At 32.1% G+C, this 22,533-nt stretch overlaps 2 protein-coding genes across 2 annotated transcripts; both read right to left on the reverse strand.

The window, feature by feature from the left end:
• Window positions 1-673: 673 nt before the first annotated feature.
• LOC134714367 (chondroitin sulfate synthase 1-like) lies at window positions 674-4,859 on the reverse strand. Its single transcript, XM_063575609.1, has 2 exons — window positions 4,035-4,859; window positions 674-2,462 (listed from the first exon to the last, which is right to left on the reverse strand). Exons 1-2 carry the CDS (start codon window positions 4,857-4,859, stop codon window positions 909-911), a joined length of 2,379 nt encoding a protein of 792 aa, XP_063431679.1. The 3' UTR covers window positions 674-908.
• A 10,267-nt stretch (window positions 4,860-15,126) lies between these two features.
• LOC134714368 (chondroitin sulfate synthase 1-like) lies at window positions 15,127-22,275 on the reverse strand. Its single transcript, XM_063575610.1, has 2 exons — window positions 21,445-22,275; window positions 15,127-16,665 (listed from the first exon to the last, which is right to left on the reverse strand). Exons 1-2 carry the CDS (start codon window positions 22,273-22,275, stop codon window positions 15,127-15,129), a joined length of 2,370 nt encoding a protein of 789 aa, XP_063431680.1.
• Between the last annotated feature and the right edge of the window lie 258 nt (window positions 22,276-22,533).

Here is a 22,533-nt window from a genome sequence, read left to right on the forward strand (position 1 = left end):
AGAAACATTAAAGTGCAACAAAATCCCAAACGGCAATGCAACACACACATAAACGAACTATAAGACAACAATAGACATTTTCCTGACTTGGTACAGGACATGTTGAGAAAGCATGGTGAGTTGAACATGGTTTTGTGGCTAGCCTTACATCCCGCTTTTATGGCAATGTTAAATATAACACTAAAATTACAACATAACATGACAGGATTACAATACAAATTAATGTAAGAACATGCAGAAGAGAAAATACACAAATAAAATTACAAAAGTGAAAGGAATCAAAAGTTTAATAAATCATTTATAGATAGACTTGTTAAAAAAAAAATCATCATTTGTTATAAATTTCTTTCTAATATCTACGTAAACTAGGATTTTCATAAGTAGTGAAATCATATAGATTAACCGTGAATTAAAAGCTAACATTTTATGTAACCTAAATATTACTTTTGCTAACAACACCTTGTGTATTTAAAAAAACACCATTGCTCTGGGCATATACAACACCTTTTTAAGTAAAATATATGCTTACTTAAATAATAAGTGTCTAAGCAGAAATTTGATGTACCCATGGTATGTCAAAGAACGTATCCTCCTTTTCAAAAAAAGTTTATCAGAAGGTAACAAGACCTCTTTGTCATTTTAGTCTCTTGTGGACAGTTGTCTCATTGGCAATCATACCACATCTTCTTTTTTTATACTTGTTGATTAATATGTCGTATCAACCTCATAAATTCTTAAGTCTTGTAGTAAGATACAGGTTACTGACGTTTTTTTAATTACGTGTTATAGCATTCCTTTATTTGTTTTATGAATATTGCTTTTACTGTCTTGCCTGATATTGGTGATATCCGTTTGACATGGCGCTGTACCTGTACGAAATGTTTCAACAAATGTGTAACTTGCATGAATTATTTCTTAAATAAAAAATATCTAATAAACTGACGTAACATTATCTCCTTATCGTTCCTGTTTAAAATATCCGATATACTGAATACAATATTAGAAATCTGCCGTTGCGATCCAAAGGTCGATTTTTCTGTTGTTTTACACATATTATACTGGTCTGTCTTCAGTTTAGGATCACAGATGACTTGATGGTAAACATGGACTAACCTGGGATCTATGCTACGAAATATCGTTAAGTTACTTCCAACAAACTTTGTATTGAGGGCAACGTCTTCTTTCCCCCATCCATCAATGGACGTGTCTAACCCACCTACAGATATGAGATCTCGTTTGTAGGTACTAACCATGCCATAACCCATTCTTCTCCAATATCCATGATCAGATGTTAATTTGGTCCATTTAGTGTCACATGAGTCAGAATTGGAACAAACTAATGATGGATTATATTGACTAAAGACTATAGGATAATACACTTGTACATCTTTGATTGTATTATAACGTATTCTTAACAACGCGTCTTTATTAAATAAAATGTCAACATCTATAAAGAAAAGTAGAGAGTTTTCACTTAACTGAGACATACCAAGATCCAAAGCCTTCGCTCTATTAAATGGACCATCTGCAAAAATGACTTCAATGTCGGCACCAGCGTACTTTTTTTGGTATTGACGAACCATACCGATTACAGATTTAACTGACGATGAATCTGACTCACTATTGAACACAACAATGTGAAGCTGCGTCATTTCCTTATTTTTGAGACATACTTCCTCATAGTTTTCCATAAATCTTTTAAATACAGGTACTTTGCCAGCCAGTGGCAAAATGAAATGAATGATTTCCAATGATTGTCTACCTTGACCCAAGCTGATGAATGTAAAAGGCGAATTTGATGCTTTGTATTCAATGCTTGAGGAAGCTGTCGAAAGATCCTCAATGAATTCTACTTCCCTAAATGTCTGATGAAGATATACATGTTTTCTTACGGGGTTTGTCATTTCTTCCCCTTTAAGCTTGCAGTGCGTAACTAACAGATCTAATTTATAGTCAGCACCATGAAGAGGATTTATTCTACAATATCCAAACCACAAATCTTTAAAATCTATTGTTTCCCCTTTCTGACGCAGATTTGTGTTCATGAGTTGTAATACTTGATTGATATTGTCTTCTAAAACATGTTTTAATGGTGTATTTATATTGCGTTTTGGATTTAAGTTATGATCAGAAATGATGGATTTATGCAGAAAGTCCCATGTCAAAACTTCATCTCTTACTTTTGGTTTATATTTAGTCAATGAAGGCATCATCCCTTGTCTTGTAATACTATCAGTTGGTTTCAAAATGCCTAAATTTTGTTCAATTTGAGTTATCTCTCTTTGTAAATAAAGCTCTTTCTGGTGTAGATTTTGTATATGAGAGAAATGACGATATGTCTGTATTATGTACTGATGTTGTGGATCCTTTACGGGGTGTATAGTTAATGCCTCCATACCAGCTTTGTCCTTACGTGTTGATTTAAATGACACTTTCTCTTCTTTATAAAACAAACTCTGCATCTAAAATAGAACAACACAAAAGTATCAGTGTATACTGTTTATAAAGTTAAGAAGATTGCCGTAAATAAACATTACTAACTATGCTAAAATGTGTTTGGAAAAACATTTTTGGACTAATTTGTGTAACGTATTCAATTTCAAGTCGACATTATTTTAGTTGATTTCATTAATATTCATCGATTACATATAGGTGTAATAATACCACTATTTTCCAAAATGGATCTTTAAAGTTTTATTCTGTCCAGCACTGCAGACAAAAGCTCATATACATTTCTTTGCATAATTATAATAAATGCTGGAAGTTAACCAATTTTCATCCCTTTCATTCATGTTTACAAGCTTTCGAAACCATGTCACCTCAATTTTACAAAATATGTTATAGAAACACTAAATAAAAAAGAATTGAAATTAAAATCCAACAAGATAATTTCATATAACTCAGAAATGTTTGACTGCATGAAATGTCGGATTAATTTCTACATTTTTTAAAGTCAAATGAATATTCGTGATAGCGGATGTAACATTTTATGATTTGGTAGGATTTAAACAAAATGCATAATTGTACAGTAATGATAATCCAATAGAATAGACACGAATGAAAGATAACATAAATACTATAATTCAGTATGTAAAAATAATTTAAAAAATTTAATTACAATATAACTATTTGTTTAATGTTTAGACTTCCAAGGTTCTACATTATGAATTTTATATCTTTTTTATTTTGATCACCCATATTTTGACTATTTTATTTATTGTGTCTGTTTAGTTATCGCATCATTGTAAATATAACGGAATTTATGAGACTGTCATCAAAGTGAGGGGGTTAGCGCTATAAAACAAGGTTTAATCCACCATTTTCTACATTTGAAAATGCCTGTACCAAGTCAGGAATATGACATATCTTGTCCATTCGTTTTTGATACGTTTTGTTATTTGATTTTTCCATGTAATATGGACTTTCCAAATTGATTTTCCTCTAAGTTCATGTCCACTGAAACTAAAAGCTCTGCACCGTGATACAAAGCAATAAAGACTTGCTGGCGAGAGCTGATTTAGCCTCTAACACAGGCTCTTCGTCAGTGGATTCTTGCGAGGGATCACTGACTGATATCTTTTGTCTATCTCTAGATTCACCTTTCGAGACAAGGTAACACTGTGACTATTGGAGTTATATTTTTATAAAGCATTATTGGCGAGTGACAGCGCTGAAGAAAAAGATTAAGCGATTGGTGATGTAGTGCATCAAAGGTGTGAGTTCGAATCCCGCTGAGGGACGGACAAACATTTGTAAGCAAACAAATTGAATTCCAACACTGTTGGGTGTAATTTTCAGACTTTATATACAACTAATAGTTTGATTATTTTATATAGCACTTCAATATCTTAGAGTATACTGTTGACACGAAGCGTAATTGTAAAAATATTTTAAAAAAACATACACTCTCTTGAGAATTCAGTTTCTCTTCAATATTCTGAATAGAGACCTGAGTGATTGATATTAATGTAATGAATACATAACACCAGGTCAACGGATATCATATGCTTAGCTTACAATCTATATATACCAACCTCGAATGACCTGGTGCAGGATAAACCAGCATATTTGCGTACACATCTTCCAACTTCAACATCTTCATGAGTTGTCAGCAAATTGTTAATACAAATGTTAATATGTGGACCAACTTGCCTTAAGGTTGTGTAGCTGAACAGAAATCCAGGCCCTTCCATGCAATATATTTCATGTCTGTTCAGTTTCCCTTTTTCTCCTTTTTTTCCGAGACTAGCTTGGCCAATGAAATGGGAAACAGAGCTCTTTAAAGGGCGTAGAAACTTTTCAATTTTGTCTCCTTTTACAAAAATGTCGTCATCTGCACGCATGAACCACTCAAAGTTGTTGATATAGTTATCATGCATGTATTTCAACATCAAAAGAGACTTTCTCTGAGGTGGATAAGAATCATCCATACCGTCTACAATAACCAGCGGAATTTGTTTTTCAGTAGTTGATCCTTCACTGGAGAAAAAGATTACTTTACAGGATCCACTACAAGAATTGGTCCAAGTATTAAAAGCTGCAACAGCTCGGGTATCAAGATATTCCTTTGTTGTCATCACACCAATTAGAAGGAAATATTTGTCATTTTTGTTGATGTTAATGTTTAAATCGAAGGCTTCAACTACAATTTTTGGTATAGCCTGGTTATTGGTTAATTGAAGATGATCAACGCCAAAATTGACATGATAGTTTACATGGACTGTACGACAACATGTACCTGCCAATGGCACACAAGATAATACCTTATATCTATACAAAGATAATAAAATTATTCCCATGAATAATCCTAACACAATTTCAGCAAAAGTTTTTCTTTTTAGTGTTATCTTACGAGCCATGGTCCTCTTTCTTCGAAACTAACTCTGTGAACAAAAACCATTCCGTATTGGTCTATAATATAATAACATCAGTAAACAAAATTATAAACTTAGATTTTTAATTATTTTTTGTTTTATTATTTACCCTTTTTATCACGCAATCAACCAAATATTAATGAGTCATTAGATAAAAATAGAAAATAATACACAATGTTTGTGTTGTGGCTATCTTGTAGAGTTTGAAAGCCCCTCTTGTAACTTCTATCCTCTTTTGTGGCGTTTACCGACGAACAGAACGTGAAAAGTTTCAAGAAAATTGATAGGAGAGGTGCATAGGATTAAGAACGTTTATAGAACTAAAAAGGTTTTGCAGAAAAAAACCATCAATTGTCGATAACAAATGCCATACAACTATTTGTTTTCTAATTGAGATAAATGTAACGCCATTAACGCAATGTTGTAATATAAATAGAAACATTAAAATTTACGTACCGAAAACTCAGATTGGGGAAACTTCCTTCAGTATTACACCTATACATCAAAAGAATCGAAGAAGAAGTAATTAACGATCTTAAACCTGTATGATAAAACTAGGAACATGCCAAGATTCAGACATACAAGTTGTTCGTCCAATGGGCATAATCTGTCATAGTCATGTTCAACGATTTGACTCTAATTCTCATATTGATTTCTGACATTCAAAAACGTACGAAAATGATAAAATAAATTCGTCACAAATATTCAGAAACAAAACCACAGCATTATCGACGAAAGCATGTAATAGGGGCAGTAGTTGTAAGTTTTAAAACGTTTTTCAAACTTACGGATATTATATTCTATATTGTATTTGGATGCAATGACGTTGTTCTTTCGTTTATTTACATTTTTTTTATTAATTGTCTTTTGCTTTTAAAAATCAAATTTTCCTTGCTTAAACTAACACTTAAGGTGGTATGGGAGTCTAAAATAAAAATGATAGAATTTGTTCATACTTTGCCAAAACGTAGTATCTATTGATATATGTTGAAAAATATAATAAAAATAATAGGTCACCGCGCATTTTTTCGAGCTAGAGGATGTGACAAAATGTATTTTGTACAGGAAAAAACACCATTTTGTGATTAGAAACTAAACAAAATGATAGAATTGTTAAATACTTAAGGAAAAGATAGCTTTCAGACAATGCTTTGAGAATATCAAAAGAAAAGATAGGGTCACCGTACGTTTTTTCTGGCTAAAATACAAAATAGGAAAATTCCAAACAGAATCCTTCAGAAAATGCACCTTTTTAGAGTTACCTCCCCTTAAAATGCCAATTTTTTTTTTTAAACAACCAAAAATAATCAACATTTGCAAAAATATTAATATTTATAAGTTATATTCTTATAAATTAGTTCTTTTAAATGAAAATTCACATTACATATCTGCATTCCTGCATCAAATTTTGCTAACTTGATAGAAAATATGGACCTTTGGTTCTCTGTTTTTTACAATCCAAGATGGAGGAAGACACCCATACCACCTTAAGGGCATACGTTACAGTTACAGGGGAGGTCATGACGTTGCTAACGTAAAATGTTATTTTTGCGACGTCAAACTGTGACATATCGGGAAACGAAGCATTTTTCGACTGTTTTTTTATCATTCAAACTGATTTTATTTAAAAACGAGTTCATGGACTCCTATTTTTCAAAACGGCAATTTGTTTCATTTTGCAGGAAGATTATGTTACCTAAATTTTATAAAACGGTAAATAAAGGATTTTTTTTTAATTTGATAAACATGCCGCAAAAATTTACGTTTTTTCCTCAATTCATGAACATTTTATAAATATGAGTTATTTCTGAATAAATAAAAAATGCATATTGTTTAAGGATACTTAAAAAATACAGAAATTCACGATTATTTAACAAAAAACAATTTGTGTTTATCTTTTATAACAAAAAAGTTATGTCTTTCTTTCGAAAAAGAAATTACGGCCACAAATCTGAATTTTGAGCAAATATACAATATTTCGACCTCATTGTACTCAAAAAGTAGCACATGAAGGGTTTTTTTTATTACGTATTTGATTTAATCAGGTAAAAAATAGCCTATATGCAATTTTTCATGAACTTGTAAATACAGGATCAAAACTGTATCGTATGCCCTTAGCTACATGTACCACAACTGGGATGTCTCACCTGGTTTCGGGTGAATTTACCAACTCTATTATTACCACTTATTTCACTATTTATACTTTAACAATACCTTAGTATATAGATAAACCATAACTAAGGAGATCTTATGATACAGGACAGGAATAAAATATGTACGTCCTAACAGGCTCGGAGCCAGGAATTTCCAAGGGGATTAGATAGACTCGATCTGAGTATTTGAAATATTATTTATTTCGCACACTTAAAGCATAAGCGAATACTATTATTTATGAGGAGGAAAGATTAAAGATGAATCTCCATACTGTTTATGGAGACCATCATGAATTGGTTGATCTATACGATATGTTTATGTCTAAACTAACTAACTAACTAACGACATTTTCACCACGTCTAAGTTTGTAGTCTTCAGGATATAACCACATTGCTGAGCGTGAATTCCCATTGCTATTAAGTTATGATGTTCATTCGTAATTCTGGTTGGATATTACTATAGTCGTTGATATCTTAAAATCATTTTTTGAAGTTTCACATTCTCTTCGTAATCACAAATTTTACACTTAACCCTACATAGGGGAGGGGTGTCTGAATACATAATTGCATATGCATCGCAATCAGGCAGTAATTTGTATGAGGGGATCTGAATATGTAACAGTCAATATAGGGACCCATCATAGCTTTGCTCTTGGACCAAGTCTTTTCTTAAACATATCATATAAACGATATTCCAACTGTTCCAAAAAAACAAACTATGTAAAATATGAAAGATATTGGAAAGGATCACTATTTATATGATTTAAACGAGACGACCATTAAATGTAGCTGAGACTATTATACTTGAATACGTTATGTGAACATGTAATTTGTTTAAGCTCTACCCTTTTTTTCCTCCAATTTCGTTATTTTTCTGTTTTCTTTTCATTTCAAATTATTTTTGCGTTTGTGTGTAATATTAAATCACTAATTCATTTGAAATAAAAGGTTTTGCTAGAGGTTGACCAAGAATGATGTCAGGGGGTGACATTACGCTTTTATTATAATGAAACTTTGTTTAAGTCATATTAATGACATAAAATTAGAACAATTAAAGCAAATAATGAAACAGGACTAATAGAATTATTGCCAATATAACTTTTCGGGGTTTCCTGCGTGGCAGCGTGGCAGAGAAGTACTTTATGATGCACGTGTATTAATGAATATACACAAGTTTATATTAACCATTTGTTTCTCAATATTATCTGTGCATATGATCTTTCTTTCGCGTGACTATTTCAACAACAATTGTTCTTGTCCGAAACGTTCGTTTATTGTAGTGCATGCCATTTCAGTTGATGGTGTTATACTAGGGTTCCTGATTGTCAGCCACATAAAGAGCACAATATTAATACAATAAGGATTTATTTTGAAGGTGAGTTCATAGGCAGACATATCGAATCGGCCAATTTCTCTGAACGAATCTTTTCTTTCCGGCATATTTCTTTAAGACAACATCATAGTTTGTTCTATTTTGAGAATGATTCCTTTTCAAATACAATTATTTTATGACTATATTTTCTGTTTTCTTATTGGTTAAAAGCATAGAAAATCCTTTTTGATAAAACGTTATATTCGCCGCGGCAATCATCGCAAGAGATTTATAAGAGATTTGGAACAGCGTCCCTGTACCTAAATTTAGATTTTCCAAAGTAACGTTCATGATGTAGTTTAAGATGTCAAGTAAATTCCCGTACTAAGTATAAAATCAGGGATCAGTTTCACCAGTAAATAAAGCAATTACTAGAAAATTGTAAAAGGATAAAAAAACAGTGATATAATAAACAGTTGTTGAATTTTGATTTTAGTTGATACATATAGATTCTTACATTGATACCAGTGGATTATCGGATTTATCCAATCGAGATAGTTAAATTATCAATTTTAAAGTTCGAGCCGCCTCGGCGAGTACTTTAAAATTTATAATTTAACTATCGAGATTGGATAAATCCGATAATCCACGAGTAACTATGTAAGAATCTGTTTCTCTAATGATTAAAAAGACATTTTCTTTTTTTGTTTACCGAAAATCCCCTTCGAGTGCCTTTCACATTGCACGAAGTTGTCAATTTCATTAACACCTGTTATCATATTTTGGTTCATCCAGTCAGCCAAAAAGGTCATGACCCTAAAAATCATCCAATGATCTTCTGAGATCACCAGCAACCACACGTTGATTAAATTTTTTTATACAACGGGTTCGAAAAGGGATAAATTTCCATAGAATTAGAGAAAATGATTTATCTACCCAGGATATATATGACATTCACTTTCGGTGGTTGGCCTATGTGAATATGATATATCTGGGTGGATAAATCTCATTGTATCATCCTCATCAAAAATCAAAAAATGCATATTATTATTTGACAGTTATTTGCTTCCATGGACAATGTCGTTTATACATACATAGATGTCGGGGGTTGTTTTATGATCATAATGACCATTAACGCTAGTACCAATGGTGGATGTAAAACTAGACGTTGGTACTTCAGAAGGAGATAATAAGTGGCGATTACTGTCGGACAAAAGATTAAAGTGCAAAAAATGTATAAAGTCAAAATTTAGAAAATTGACAGAAAAGGAACATAGGATTGAAAATGTTTATAAAACTCAAAACCACAAAATATAATATGAAAAATTGGCAATAAAAAACACCCCACTAAATGTTTTTAAACGTGGATTTTTTACAAATGTTATATGATTAAAATTATTATAATTTACCTACTGAAAACTTAGATTTCAGGATATCTCTTCAGTATAACCTCTACATTTCCATACATTCAAGGAAGTAATTAACGAGCGTTAACCTGTATGATAAAAATAGGTACCTGAAATTCGTGGTTAAGATGTCAAAACACACACATCCAATGGATGAAAGCTGTCAAATTCTTGTTCAACGATTTGACTCAAATTCTCAAATTTAATTTCATACATTCAATTAGATACTGTTTTTATATCTCATCATTTATGGTTTTTTTTCTATTTTGTCTTCTTTTTCTATAAGTATGTAAAAGAAAAGACAATTAATCACTTAGTTCATTTATATGATTTTTTTTAATAAAGCAACAATATGCACAAGGTTGGTTTGTTTTTACACAGTTTCAATTAGAAGAAAAACCCACACGGTTAGAAAATACAAATAATTACACCATTACTATCACAATTCTATATCATTATTCTTGAAATGGTTAGAAATAATTCAAACAACACCTTAACATACTTTATCCTAATTTTATATTCTTTCTATACAAATTTACGTGTGACGTCACTTTGTGGCGTTGTTTCGTTCGATAAACGTACAGTTCATAATTACATTGTGCTATATTTGTTACTGTCGTCAACTTATTGTATGTTGTCGTTGTTATCATGTGGTTTACATGTTGAAATGTACATTTATGTATTTTTCTTAAAATATTCTGTTCCAGTTCAAGAATATGACAGTTGTCTGAAAACATTCCATTTCTATTTATGTTGGTGTTGGTTTTTGCAGTTAAGTGTCCTGTTGTTTCGTTTGGGTTTTTTTTTTGTACTTTTTGTTGTTGTTATTTTTCCTCTTATAGTTGAGGTGTATCCCTCAGATTTAGTGTACGGCTAGTCAAATCGATTTCTGACTATTGAACAGTGTTATATTACTATTGCCTTTATTGATAAATATTGTGTAGGTGATGGTTAAATTTTTTGTGTTTATTTCGGATTTCAGATTTGACAAATTAAAATGGAACACTCGGATATTTCTATCCATCCCAAGAGACTTAATATTTGCAACCTAAAAAGGAAGCCTCGAAATGTTTTGGGAATGTTAAGTGGAGGTTTTCAATATTTCAATACTTCAAATAAGGAGCTTGAAAAAAAATTTCATCTGCTGTAATTTTCCCTCATAGATTATCTCCCTGCATCCCCCTCAGTAATTCATGAAACCTTATATTTTTCAAAAACCAGTATAAAGTAGATGCATGCATTTTTTTTTGTGTCGAGTAGCTTCCAACTTTATCAAAATATTTTTTAATGTAAAAATAGCAGTTCGAATCTGATGAAACTCGTCTATTATATACTGCATTTTCCTTGCAATCTGCATTATATCTTCAATATAAGCTGAACCATTCAAAAAAAGGTTGTAGATATAGGAAGATGTGGTGTGAGTGCCAATGAGACAACTCTCCATCCAAATAACAATTTAAAAATTAAACCATTAATTGTGTTTGTTAAAATATTATTTATTTTTAGTTTCAAAAATTGCTATGTTGAAGAAGGCATCACCATTAATAAGATTTAAATGAGACTATCAATAATCATAGCTAATAGATATAGGAATATGTGGTGTCAGTGCCAATGATACAACTCTCTATACAAATACCAATTTATAAAAAGTAAACCATTATAGGTCAATGTAGGTTATTATACTCTAATATATTATAACGAATTGACAACAACTGTCATAATCCTAAGTTGGTACAGGCATTCTCAATTGTAGAAAATGGTGGATTTAACCTGGTTTTATAGCGCTAGACCTCTCACTTGTATGACTTTCGCATAACATTTCATTATAGTATTACTATGTGTGATAATAATTGTTTTAATGTCGACCCAGAATTTTACAAAACGCTTTTATTAAAATGGAATTGTGTTTAATTCGTTTGTTAAAAATTGTTTTTCATTTTTGTATTCGATTTCAGCATTCAACATTCGTTTCAACACTCAATATTACGTTTCAAAATTTAACTATTTCTTCTATTTACTGAACACTGAAAACCTTTTAAACTTTTGTGTATGATATCAAGTTAAAAGTATATTAAACAAATGTAATTAATGCATAACAAAACGTCCAAAGTAAATCAAGCGGCTTAAAAACTTAACGTCACGTTTTATCCTTTACCCTGTCCGTAAAGCAATATTAGTAAAGGCAACAGTAGTATACCTCTGTTCGGAACTCACAAATCGATTGAGAAAAAAAAACAAATCTGGATTACAAACTCAAACTGAGGGAACGCACCAATATATTAGAACAACAACACAACAGAAACACAAACATTAAAATGTAATACACACAGAAACGAACTATAATATAACAATGGCAATTTTCCTGACTTGGTAAAGGACATTTTAAGAAAAAAAGGTTGGTTGAACCTGGTTTCCTGGCATGCCAAATATCCCGCTTTTATGGCAATGTTAAAAATAACATTAAAATGACAGCATTACATGACAGGACTACAATAAAAAAAAAAAGGGAGAACATATAGGACAAGGGAACACAAGAATAATAGCTAACAAAAGGTACTAGGTTCAAAATCTAATCCGCCAGACTACACATGACTAACCAGTGACGCTCAGATGAAAAAAGTTCTAAAGCCAAAACAAAGTACAATGTTGAAGAGCACTTAGGACCAAAAGTTTCAAAAGGATGTGCCAAATACGGCCACGGTTTTCTGCCTGGGATAATAACATCGTTTTTATTTAGAATAATTTATACTTTTGCAAACAGTTAATCATCTAAAATGACCGCTGGTGGACGTTTCGTCCCGAAGGTTATCACCAGCCCAGTAGTCAACATTTCGGGTTGACATGAATATCAATAATGTGGTCATTTTTATAAATTTTCTGTTTATAAAACTTTGATTTTTTTTAAAAAGCTAAGGATGTTCTTATCCCAGGCAGCGATTACCTTATCCATATTTGGCACAACTTTTAGAATTTTTGACCCTCATTGCTCTTTAATTTTGTACTTGTTTGACTTTATAATTATGTTGATATGAGCGTCACTGATTGGTCTTATGTAGACGAAACGCGCGTCTTGCGTACTAAATTATAATTCTGGATCCTTTGATAACTATCTATAATAGTTATACATGATAAAAGTGGTGACTAACTACATATTTAAAACCGATACATTACATAAAATAAACTAAACCAGGAGATAAAATTACACAGCCGAGTAAGTCAACTATAAACTACAGATTTTTATTTCATATTTGGTGAAAATTAACCTCTACTATTGGATAACAAGGAGACATTCTCTATTCCTCAGTAATAATTTTCGGTCACTAATAGAGAAAAAAAAACGGATCAGAAAACCGGTCAGAAACGGGACATTTACATGTTAAAGACCGGTGTGGCGTTGTTTCCCTGTTAAGAGAGATGTCCCTCTAAGAAAACATTTTCTTGTTTTCAATTGTATATTGAAGTTGTTGAATCGTGCACAATATGTTTTCGTTAATTATAAAATTTATTTATTTTGTATTCATAAACTAAATAATTGCACTGAAATAAATGCCAATGAATTCACCCTTTCTTACAAAACTTACGTAACGACACCGATAATGACTTCGCCAACGGCTCAGTCATTATCACAATATTAGGCAATAATACTGTCCCGTGGGCAGTCTATATATAAGGAATATGGCTCGCTACTGCCCCCCTACGGATCAGTATTGTACATGATGATTTATTCGTATAAGAGCTGTTTTGTTCATATCAATAAAACATTTTATATAGTTGGAAGAGCAACATTAAAGGTAAAATGACAGAATCAATCATTCCTTTTCTTGTTTTTGAGAGATTCATCATTGGACAGTGTTTTTTTTTGTGGGGTTATTTTCATAGATTTTTAGTAATTAGTGGTTATAAAAAGAGACAAAGAAGAAGCCTTTGATGTTTCAGGACAATACTTGTTGTATAGAATGGATAAAACAGATGCGGTATCAAACCAATGAGCAAACACACAATTTTGACTGAATGCCATCGTAGGTAAGGGTCGATTTTTTTGGATTTTTTTTTTCATTAGTCAGGACTATACATGACCCTCCAGCACCACCTCTCTCTCTCTCTCATACAAAACATACAAACATTACGCATGACAAACATAACATAAAGAGAATGTTACAAAACCCTGTGCATTCACCATTATATGTGAATAGAGGTAAAAGTTATCCACGACTTTTAGGGTTAAAGTTAACGCAAATGTTCTATAGTCTTATATTGAGAAATGTTTAAACATGTAAAACAAGTAAATCGAGTAGCAATAAAAATACAGCTTCTCTTTAATTAAGGATGATTACAATCTACAAAAAAATGAAAATATTCACAGAACTTGATCACAATTTACTAAGTCATGATAAAAATTCCAAAGTTTGTAAAAGTACAAGGTTTCTTGAAAAAACATGTGTCAGCACCAGACATATTTTTTAAAGCCCTCATTTGCATACTTTCATCAACTTACTTTAAAACATTTCAACAAAGAAATAAAAACAATACAAATTATTGGCAGCTTTGTGCAAATTAAATATATTACAACACTTTTGTCTATGATATTAAACTATTAACCATGTCGAAATAACGTTATTCAGTGTGCACCAAATGTTTGATGTTATTTCTTCATAGACAGAAAAAATATTACAGTTATTCCTTAAATAAGATACGGATAATGCTGGATAGTGGTATACAATTTTATATTCTAATGACTAATTCCAAAATGAACCAGCCAACATGCATCACCAAAGTTTCACAAATCATGTGATATTTTTTTTTAAAATAATGAATGCATGTGTGAAAAAAAGTACAATGGGATGTATAGTCCTATTATAATGATCATAAAAAATAAAAAAAAGAATGAATGCATAAGATCTTAAACATGTAAAAGATTGAAATAAACGTATACGAAATTTCATGAATAATTTTGACACATTAACGAATGAAATCTCTCAAGCGAACATATTAAAAGGTGTTCCTTCATTTCTATGCTATTGCTTCCACCGTACATTCATGGATCTGAGCAAATCAACATAGCGTCTCACTCCTTAGTAACGACATGTCAACTTTAAATTTGACAGTAGATAGTAATCAACGAAAAAAAGAACGTTAGGGTAAAAAATTAAAAGGATTGAAAAACAATTTCCTAGTGGTTGATTGAATCATGCAAGGATTATATTTATTTGATATTTGATACTATTGCCTTTGTTTAAGTTTTAGAACTACTTCATCTGTCTTATCAGAATCGAAATACGCCATACATTTGTTATCAATTTTCGCTCCGAATTCATTTCGATTATAACGTTCTAGGTCAAGAGAACATTTTCAAGAAACGTATAGCTTGCATGATTTATTTCTTAAAAAAATAAATATTTCATAAACTGACTTATCTTATTCTTGTGTAAAATACCCGGTAAGCTGAATACAATATTAGAGATCTGCCGTTGCGATCCAAATGTAGATTTTTCTGTTATTTTACACATCTGGTACTGGTCATTGTTCAGTTTAGTATCACAGATGACTTGATGGAAAACATGGACTAACCTGGGATCTATGCTACGGAATATCGTTAAGTTACTTCCAACAAACTTTGTATTGAGAGCAACGTCTTCCTTTCCCCATCCCTTAATGGAAGTGTCTAACCCACCGACAGAAATGAGATCACGTTTGTAGGTACTAACAATGCCATAACCAAAGCTTCTCCAATATCCATGATCAGATGTTAAATTGGTCCATTTAGTGTCACATGAGTCAGAATTAAAACAAATTAATGATGGAGTATACTGGCTAAAGACTATAGGATAGTACACTTGTATATTTTTGATTGTATTATAACGTATTCTTAACAGCGCATCTCTATCAAATAAAATGTCTACATCTATGAAGAAAAGTAGAGAGTTTTCACTTAATTGAGACATACCAAGATCCAAAACCTTCGCCCTGTTAAATGGACCATCAGCATAAATGACTTCAATGTCGGCACCACCGTACCTTTTTTGGTATTGACGAACCATACCGATTACAGATTTAACTGATGATGAATCTGACTCACTATTGAACACAACAATGTGAAGCTGCGTCGTTTCCTTATTTGTGAGACATACGTTCGCATAGTTTTGCATAAATCTTTTAAATACGGGAACTTTGCCTGCCAGTGGCAAAATAAAATGAATGATTTCCACTGATTGTCGACCTTGACCGAAACTGCTAAATGTAAACGGAGAATTTGATACTTTGTATTCAATGTCTGAGGATGCTGTCAAAGGATCCTCAATGAATTCTACTTCCCCAAATGGCTGACGAAGATATACATGTCTTCTTACTTGTTCTGTTATTTCTTCCCCCTTATGCTTGCAGAACGCCATTAACAGATCTAATTTATAGTCAGCACCATGAAAGGGACTAACTCTACGATATCCATATGATAAATCTTTAAAATCTATTGTTTTCCCTTTCTTACGCGCATTTTTGTTCATGATTTGTAAAACTTGATTGATATTAATTGCTAAAGCATGTTTTAATGGTGTATCACTTTTCGAATATAAATCATGATCAGAAATAAAAGATTTATACAGGACATTCCATGCCAAGACTTCATCTCTTACTCTTGGTTTGTATTTAGTCAATGAAGGTATTATATTTTGTCTTGTGATACTATCTGCTTGTTTCAAAATGTCTAAATTATGTTCAATTTGAGTCATCTCCCTTTGTAAATTACTCTTTTTCTGGTGTAGATCTTGTATATGAGAGGAAAGAAAATGATTCTGTATTCTATACAGATGTTGTTGCTCCTTTATTGGGTGTAAAGTTAATGCCTTCCTGACAATTGTGGCCGTAAGTGTTGATTTAAATGAACCTCTCTCTTCCTGATAATTATGGTAAAACAAACTATGCATCTAAAATAGAACAACATGATATTATCTATGTAATATTTTTATGAAATTAAAAATTCACAAGAGACAAAAGAATAAAGTTGAGGAAAATTATAGGACGTGATACTTTTCGAACCTCCATAATTAATGTTATTTCAACTGATCTGGCGGAGCTTACGTTTCGTTTTGTATACGGACAGTCTATTTGAAAATGTGTGAGATAAGGGTGATAGCCGTTATAATACTAATCACATATCAGTGTCACCAAACAGATATACAAAAGAAGTGAGCGTTTGAAAAGGGACGAATAACTGGACACATCATTGATGATTTTATGGACTACGAACCGTTTAAACCCCGCCCACTCAAGTGAAATAAATCGAGTTATACTGACTACCGATTAGCGTTAATTATTACACACACAACTTTTTTGGAATTTTGGATCCTCAATGCTCTTCAACTTTGTTATTGTTTAGCTTTAAAAATATTTTGATATGAGCGTCACTGATGAGTCTTATGTAGACGAAACGCGCGTCTGGCGTACTGAATTTTATGGACTACGAACCGTTTAAACCCCGCCCATACTGACTACCGATTAGCGTTAATAAACAAAAATGTGATTTGAAATCCACGTTTCAACTTTGGGCTAATTTTTGAAACAATTTGGATAATAATATGATATATTTAGTTCAATTTCAAGTCTTCATTTGGGTTATTCTCAATGTTTGTCCTATATACAGATAAGTTATAGGGATCACAAATTTTCGTTTCAAATCAATATTCATTTGTAAAAAAGACATGTTTTTTTTAAACATGTTTATTTTGGATGAACCTTTCAGTTTGCTAGTTAATGTCTGCTCCTGTTCGTCATACTGAACGGGATAAAGCTGACATATTTGGTTTAATTTTTAGATTTCAGTTTTTTAATTTGTTTTTTGATAAATATTGATAAATATAAAGTTATTGAACGTTGCTGCGTAGTCTAGATTTAAAGTCTTAAAGCTTAAATAAAGGAAACAGTAGTATACCGCTGTTCAAAGGTGAAGAACATTGATGACTTACAATTCTAAAAAGTTGTGCCAAATATGGCTTAAGATATGTATTCCTGGGATAAGAAAAGCCTTAATATTTAGAATACTTCTTACTTTTGCAAACAGTAAATTTATAAAAATGATCATATAATTGATGTTCATGACAACACCGAAGTGCTGACTAGCCACAAAATTAAAACGAACACGTAATAACAAAAAAAAATAGGACAGCACATACACAGGACAAAAGAACCGTGAATTATCATATACTAGATAATGCTACAAAATGACGTCACAGGTAAAAAGTGACGTCACAAGTTAATTTTATTAAAGTTAGATATACTTCAAAATCAGTGTGTATTATCTAGCTATGTCGGTATTTATTCTTAACCAAACTATAAAACAAATAAATGGTATACCTTAAAAAGAGGGACGAAACATACCAAAGGGACAGTCAAACTCATAAATCTAAAACCAACTGACAACGCCATAGCTAAAAATGAAAAGGACAAACAGACAAATAATAATACACATGACACAACATAGAAAACTAAAGAATAAACAACACAAACCCCTACACAAACTAGGGGTGATCTCAGGTGCTCCGGAAGGGTAAGCAGATCCTGCTCCACATGTGACATCGGTCGTATTGCTTATGTTATAACAAATCCGGTAAAAAGTTTAATTCGGTAGGTCACATTCATGAAAGGGAAGGGAATTATAGTTACGACGTAAGGAACATATCCGATATCATTTGTGAAACGGTTATTCCAAAACGGTCAACCAACTCGTGATGGTGTCCGTAAAATTTACGAAGGGATGATTTCAACTTCACCATTTGGAACTCTTGGTTTAATAGCTTTCTTGTGAGCAGCAACCCTCTATCAAGGAAATCATGATAGGAAATACAAGCACTGGAATATCGTATCAGTTGGGAGATATATACCCCGTATGCAGGTGCTGCTGGAATGTTGCTACTTAGAAATGGAAAGTTCACAATTGGAAAGCTGAAATGATCTCTTTTGTCGTAAAGTTTTGTTTTCAACCGACCCTCATTGTCAATTTATAGATGAAAGTCAAGATATGAGGCCGACTTAACTGTATCTGTAGTATCCTTTAATTCTAGTGTGATGGGATAGATGCGTTCCACATGGTCACCAAATTTTGAATTATCTAGTTAAAGAACATCATCTTTATAGAAGAAAGTAGAGTTAAAGGATATTGCTAACTTCTTATCTTTCGTCTTAAGCAGTTCCTGCATGAAGTCAAACTCATGATAATAAAGAAACGAGCCAGCAAGTAGAGGGGTACACAACATTCTGTTGAAAAACACGTCCTCCTAACGTAACAAATATGTTGGCAATCAAGATATCAAGCATCTTGATAATATCAGTTTCAGAGATTTTTTTGTTTGAATCAGAGTGATCCTTTACAAAGTAGGATTTATCCATCCCTAAGACAAGATACTTGTATCTACGTTGGCCATTCTGTTTTATGAAGCAAAGCAATACCAACTCTTGCAATGTGTCTTTTAGTTTGGAATGTGGTATACTTGTGTAAAGAGTAGAACAGTCAAATGTTTTAATACTGTTATAAGAGAGTTAGATTGTATGTACTCTGAAATATCTTTGAAATTTTTAAGTATCCACATCTTATTCACGCCACCTGTAGAATAGGCAGTTTCACAATAACTTTGAAGCCCGTCTTTGATTGCTGATAAAATAAATGTTAATAATTTAGAAAGAGGTTTCATGGAGCACTTGGAAGACCCAGCAATATACCGTTGTTTGTAAGGACACTTGTGTAGTTTAGGTATCCAATACAGTGATATCGATGGAAGATCCAGTTCTTCATCTTTGGTTAAAATTCCAAAGGAACATAGACCAGACCTATGATTATCCATGATTTCCTTTTTGGTAAGTGTCGTGATGGTTGAGTTTCCAAGTGAATTGTCAATACGAACTTCGTTTATCAAGCAGTTAATGTAATGAGTTTTACACATAAAAACGATGTTGTTTAGGGCTTTATCTGCGTTAACAACAACATATTTGTCATGGAGGTAGGATAGGTTAGGTTGCATCAAACTAAAATGTTATAAATGAATTGGGTGACTTTTACATATGAATTGAGTATGAAACAATTAGAATTTCAACTACAAACAATAACACATTAAACAATATCCAAAAAGAATTACAACTACAAACAATAACACATTCTAATGCAATTATTTTGTAACAACTGTTCTGATTGGATAACAGCAAGCGTTAAATTTTCTATCTCCTTGTCTGTAACTAAGGAAGCCGACATTTTGAATTTCGGAATGTATTGACATGTTATTTCTGCAATAATAAACAAAAAACTCACTTGTTGCGCCTAAAAATCTCCTGTTTATCAAATTTTATTACATTCTGAAGCGGCACAGAAGCCAGAAAACCCCCGGTGTTTATGTTTGACGCCGGAAGCATACCTATGACGTCACCTAGTGTAGGGACCAAAGTACATAACATCTGTTCGCGGAATTTTCTTAAATGAACATTTTACACTGAAATAATGATTGAAATTTAATTATAAACTTGTTTTGCATTAGAATAGAGATAACTGTATTGTATTTGAAGCTTTTCGGACGTCCATCGGTAGTTTTACTGTCGCAAATACCCATTTACCTGTCTCCGCTCCGCGTCGCCAGGTAAACTAAATTTGCGACAGTAAAACTACCAATGGACGTCCTTAAAGCTTCAAATACAATACAGTTATCTCTTAATTAAACAATATCCAATCAGAATAACAAATAGACAAGACTACGTAAATGACAAAAAACAATCTTAGACGTAGTAAAATTGTCCTTAGTTAGTTAAGACAGATTTTTCAATATACCAATACCTCAGTATGAAAGCCAAATAACTGGTCGTTGAAACATATCAGGGTACTTATTAATTATGGAGAATTAAAAAGAATAGGTACCTCATTGGAACCGCTGTACGAATGTTGACATGACATTTATCGAAAAACAAATTGAAGATGTTTAAGACACATCTTTGTTTGCAAAAATGGTTCCTGAGCTTCAAATTGAGCAACGTGAGGCAGTTAAGAAGCATTTTAAAACTGGTGGTCAATGGAAAATTCAGCAGGTGTATTACATGAAAATATAAAACGCAAAAGGCAAAAGATGTTGTTCAATACCTAACACTCACATGCTCAAATAAATGGTACAGAACTAATGTTGTATTTTGAACATTTTCGAAAATAAAGTTAATTGTGTGGTCATTCCCTAAATATTATAACCGGTTGATAAATGGGTTTTCATAACAAGATTATCATTATAAATTATTTTACATTTTCATTTATATAAGTTATAGGTGATTGTTTGTCAAATTGAAATTGGAAAAAGCACTTATTGTACAAATTACAATGTGTACAAAGTTAAAATACGAACTATGATTTGTACAATTGTTTTTATACACATAATGATTTGTACAAATTGTAACCTGTTCACATAATATATGTACAGACTTAAAAGTTAAATCATTTTGTATAGAAGTTAGTGTGTATCAATGCTTTTTAAAACAAATTCCATACCTCAAATAATTGTAAGAGAAGACCAATTGACACGAAGCGTAATTCTGAAATCATTTGAAATAATTAACTCGCTTGAGAATACAGTTTCACTTAACCATTTCAAAAAGAACCTCTGAGTGATTGATATCAAAGTAAGGAATACTTAAAACCAGAACAAATAAATCATATATCTTGCTTACAATGTATATATACCAACCTCCAATGCCCAGGTGCAGGATAAACCAGTATATCTGCGTACACATCTTCCAACTTCAACATCTTCATGACTTGTCAGCAAGTTTTCAATACAACTGTGTACATGTGGACCAACATGCCTCAAGGTAGTGTGGCTGATTAGAATTCCAGGGCCTCCCATGCAATAGTTTTCATGTCTTTTCAAAACAAGTTTCCCTATGTCTTCCTTTTTTCCTATACCAGCTTGACCAATGAAATGGGGAACAGAGCTGTTTACAGAGCGTAGAAAATTTTCAAGTTTGTCTCCTCTTACAAAAATGTCGTCATCAGCACGCATGAACCACTCAAAGTTGTTGATATAGTTATCATGCATATATTTCAACATCAAAAGAGACTTTCTCTGAGGTGGATAAGAATCATCAGTACCGTCTAAACTAACCAGTGGAATTTCTTTTTCCGTAGTTGATCCTTCACTGGAGAAAAAGATTACTTTGCAGGATCCGCTACAAGAATTGGTCCAAGTATTAAAGGCAGCAACAGCTCGGGTATCGAGATATTCCTTTGTTGTCATCACACCAATTAGAAGGAAATTTTTGTCATTTTTGTTGATTTTATGGTTTAGATATAAGCCTTCAACTACAACGTTTGGTACAACATTGTTTTTGTTAAATGTGTGATGGTCAACGCTTATACTGGCATTATTGTTTACATGGACTGTATCGCAACATTTACCTGCTAATGACGCGCATGGTAATATTTTATGTCTACAACAAGATGAGAAAAGTATTCCAATGCATAATCCTAATACAATTTTGGCAAATGTTTTTCTTTTTAGTCTAATCTTTTTAGGCATGGTCCACTGTTCCCAAGACCAACTCTGTCAAAAAACATCTTTAATGTGTTAATTACAGATGACGACACAATTTATTTGACAATCAAATCACATTCTGATGAATCTACATTACAGAAAGATCTTGACAAATTGGCATTATGGGAAACTATGTGAATAAAGGCATTTCACCAAAGAAAAATAGAAATATGAAGAAAAACACGTTAAACGCGTCCTCTCTTTAGAACACGTAGCAACAGCATAATATTTTGGGTTAACAAA

Source organism: Mytilus trossulus, chromosome 4, assembly GCF_036588685.1.
Source record: "Mytilus trossulus isolate FHL-02 chromosome 4, PNRI_Mtr1.1.1.hap1, whole genome shotgun sequence".
NCBI lineage: Eukaryota > Metazoa > Mollusca > Bivalvia > Mytilida > Mytilidae > Mytilus > Mytilus trossulus.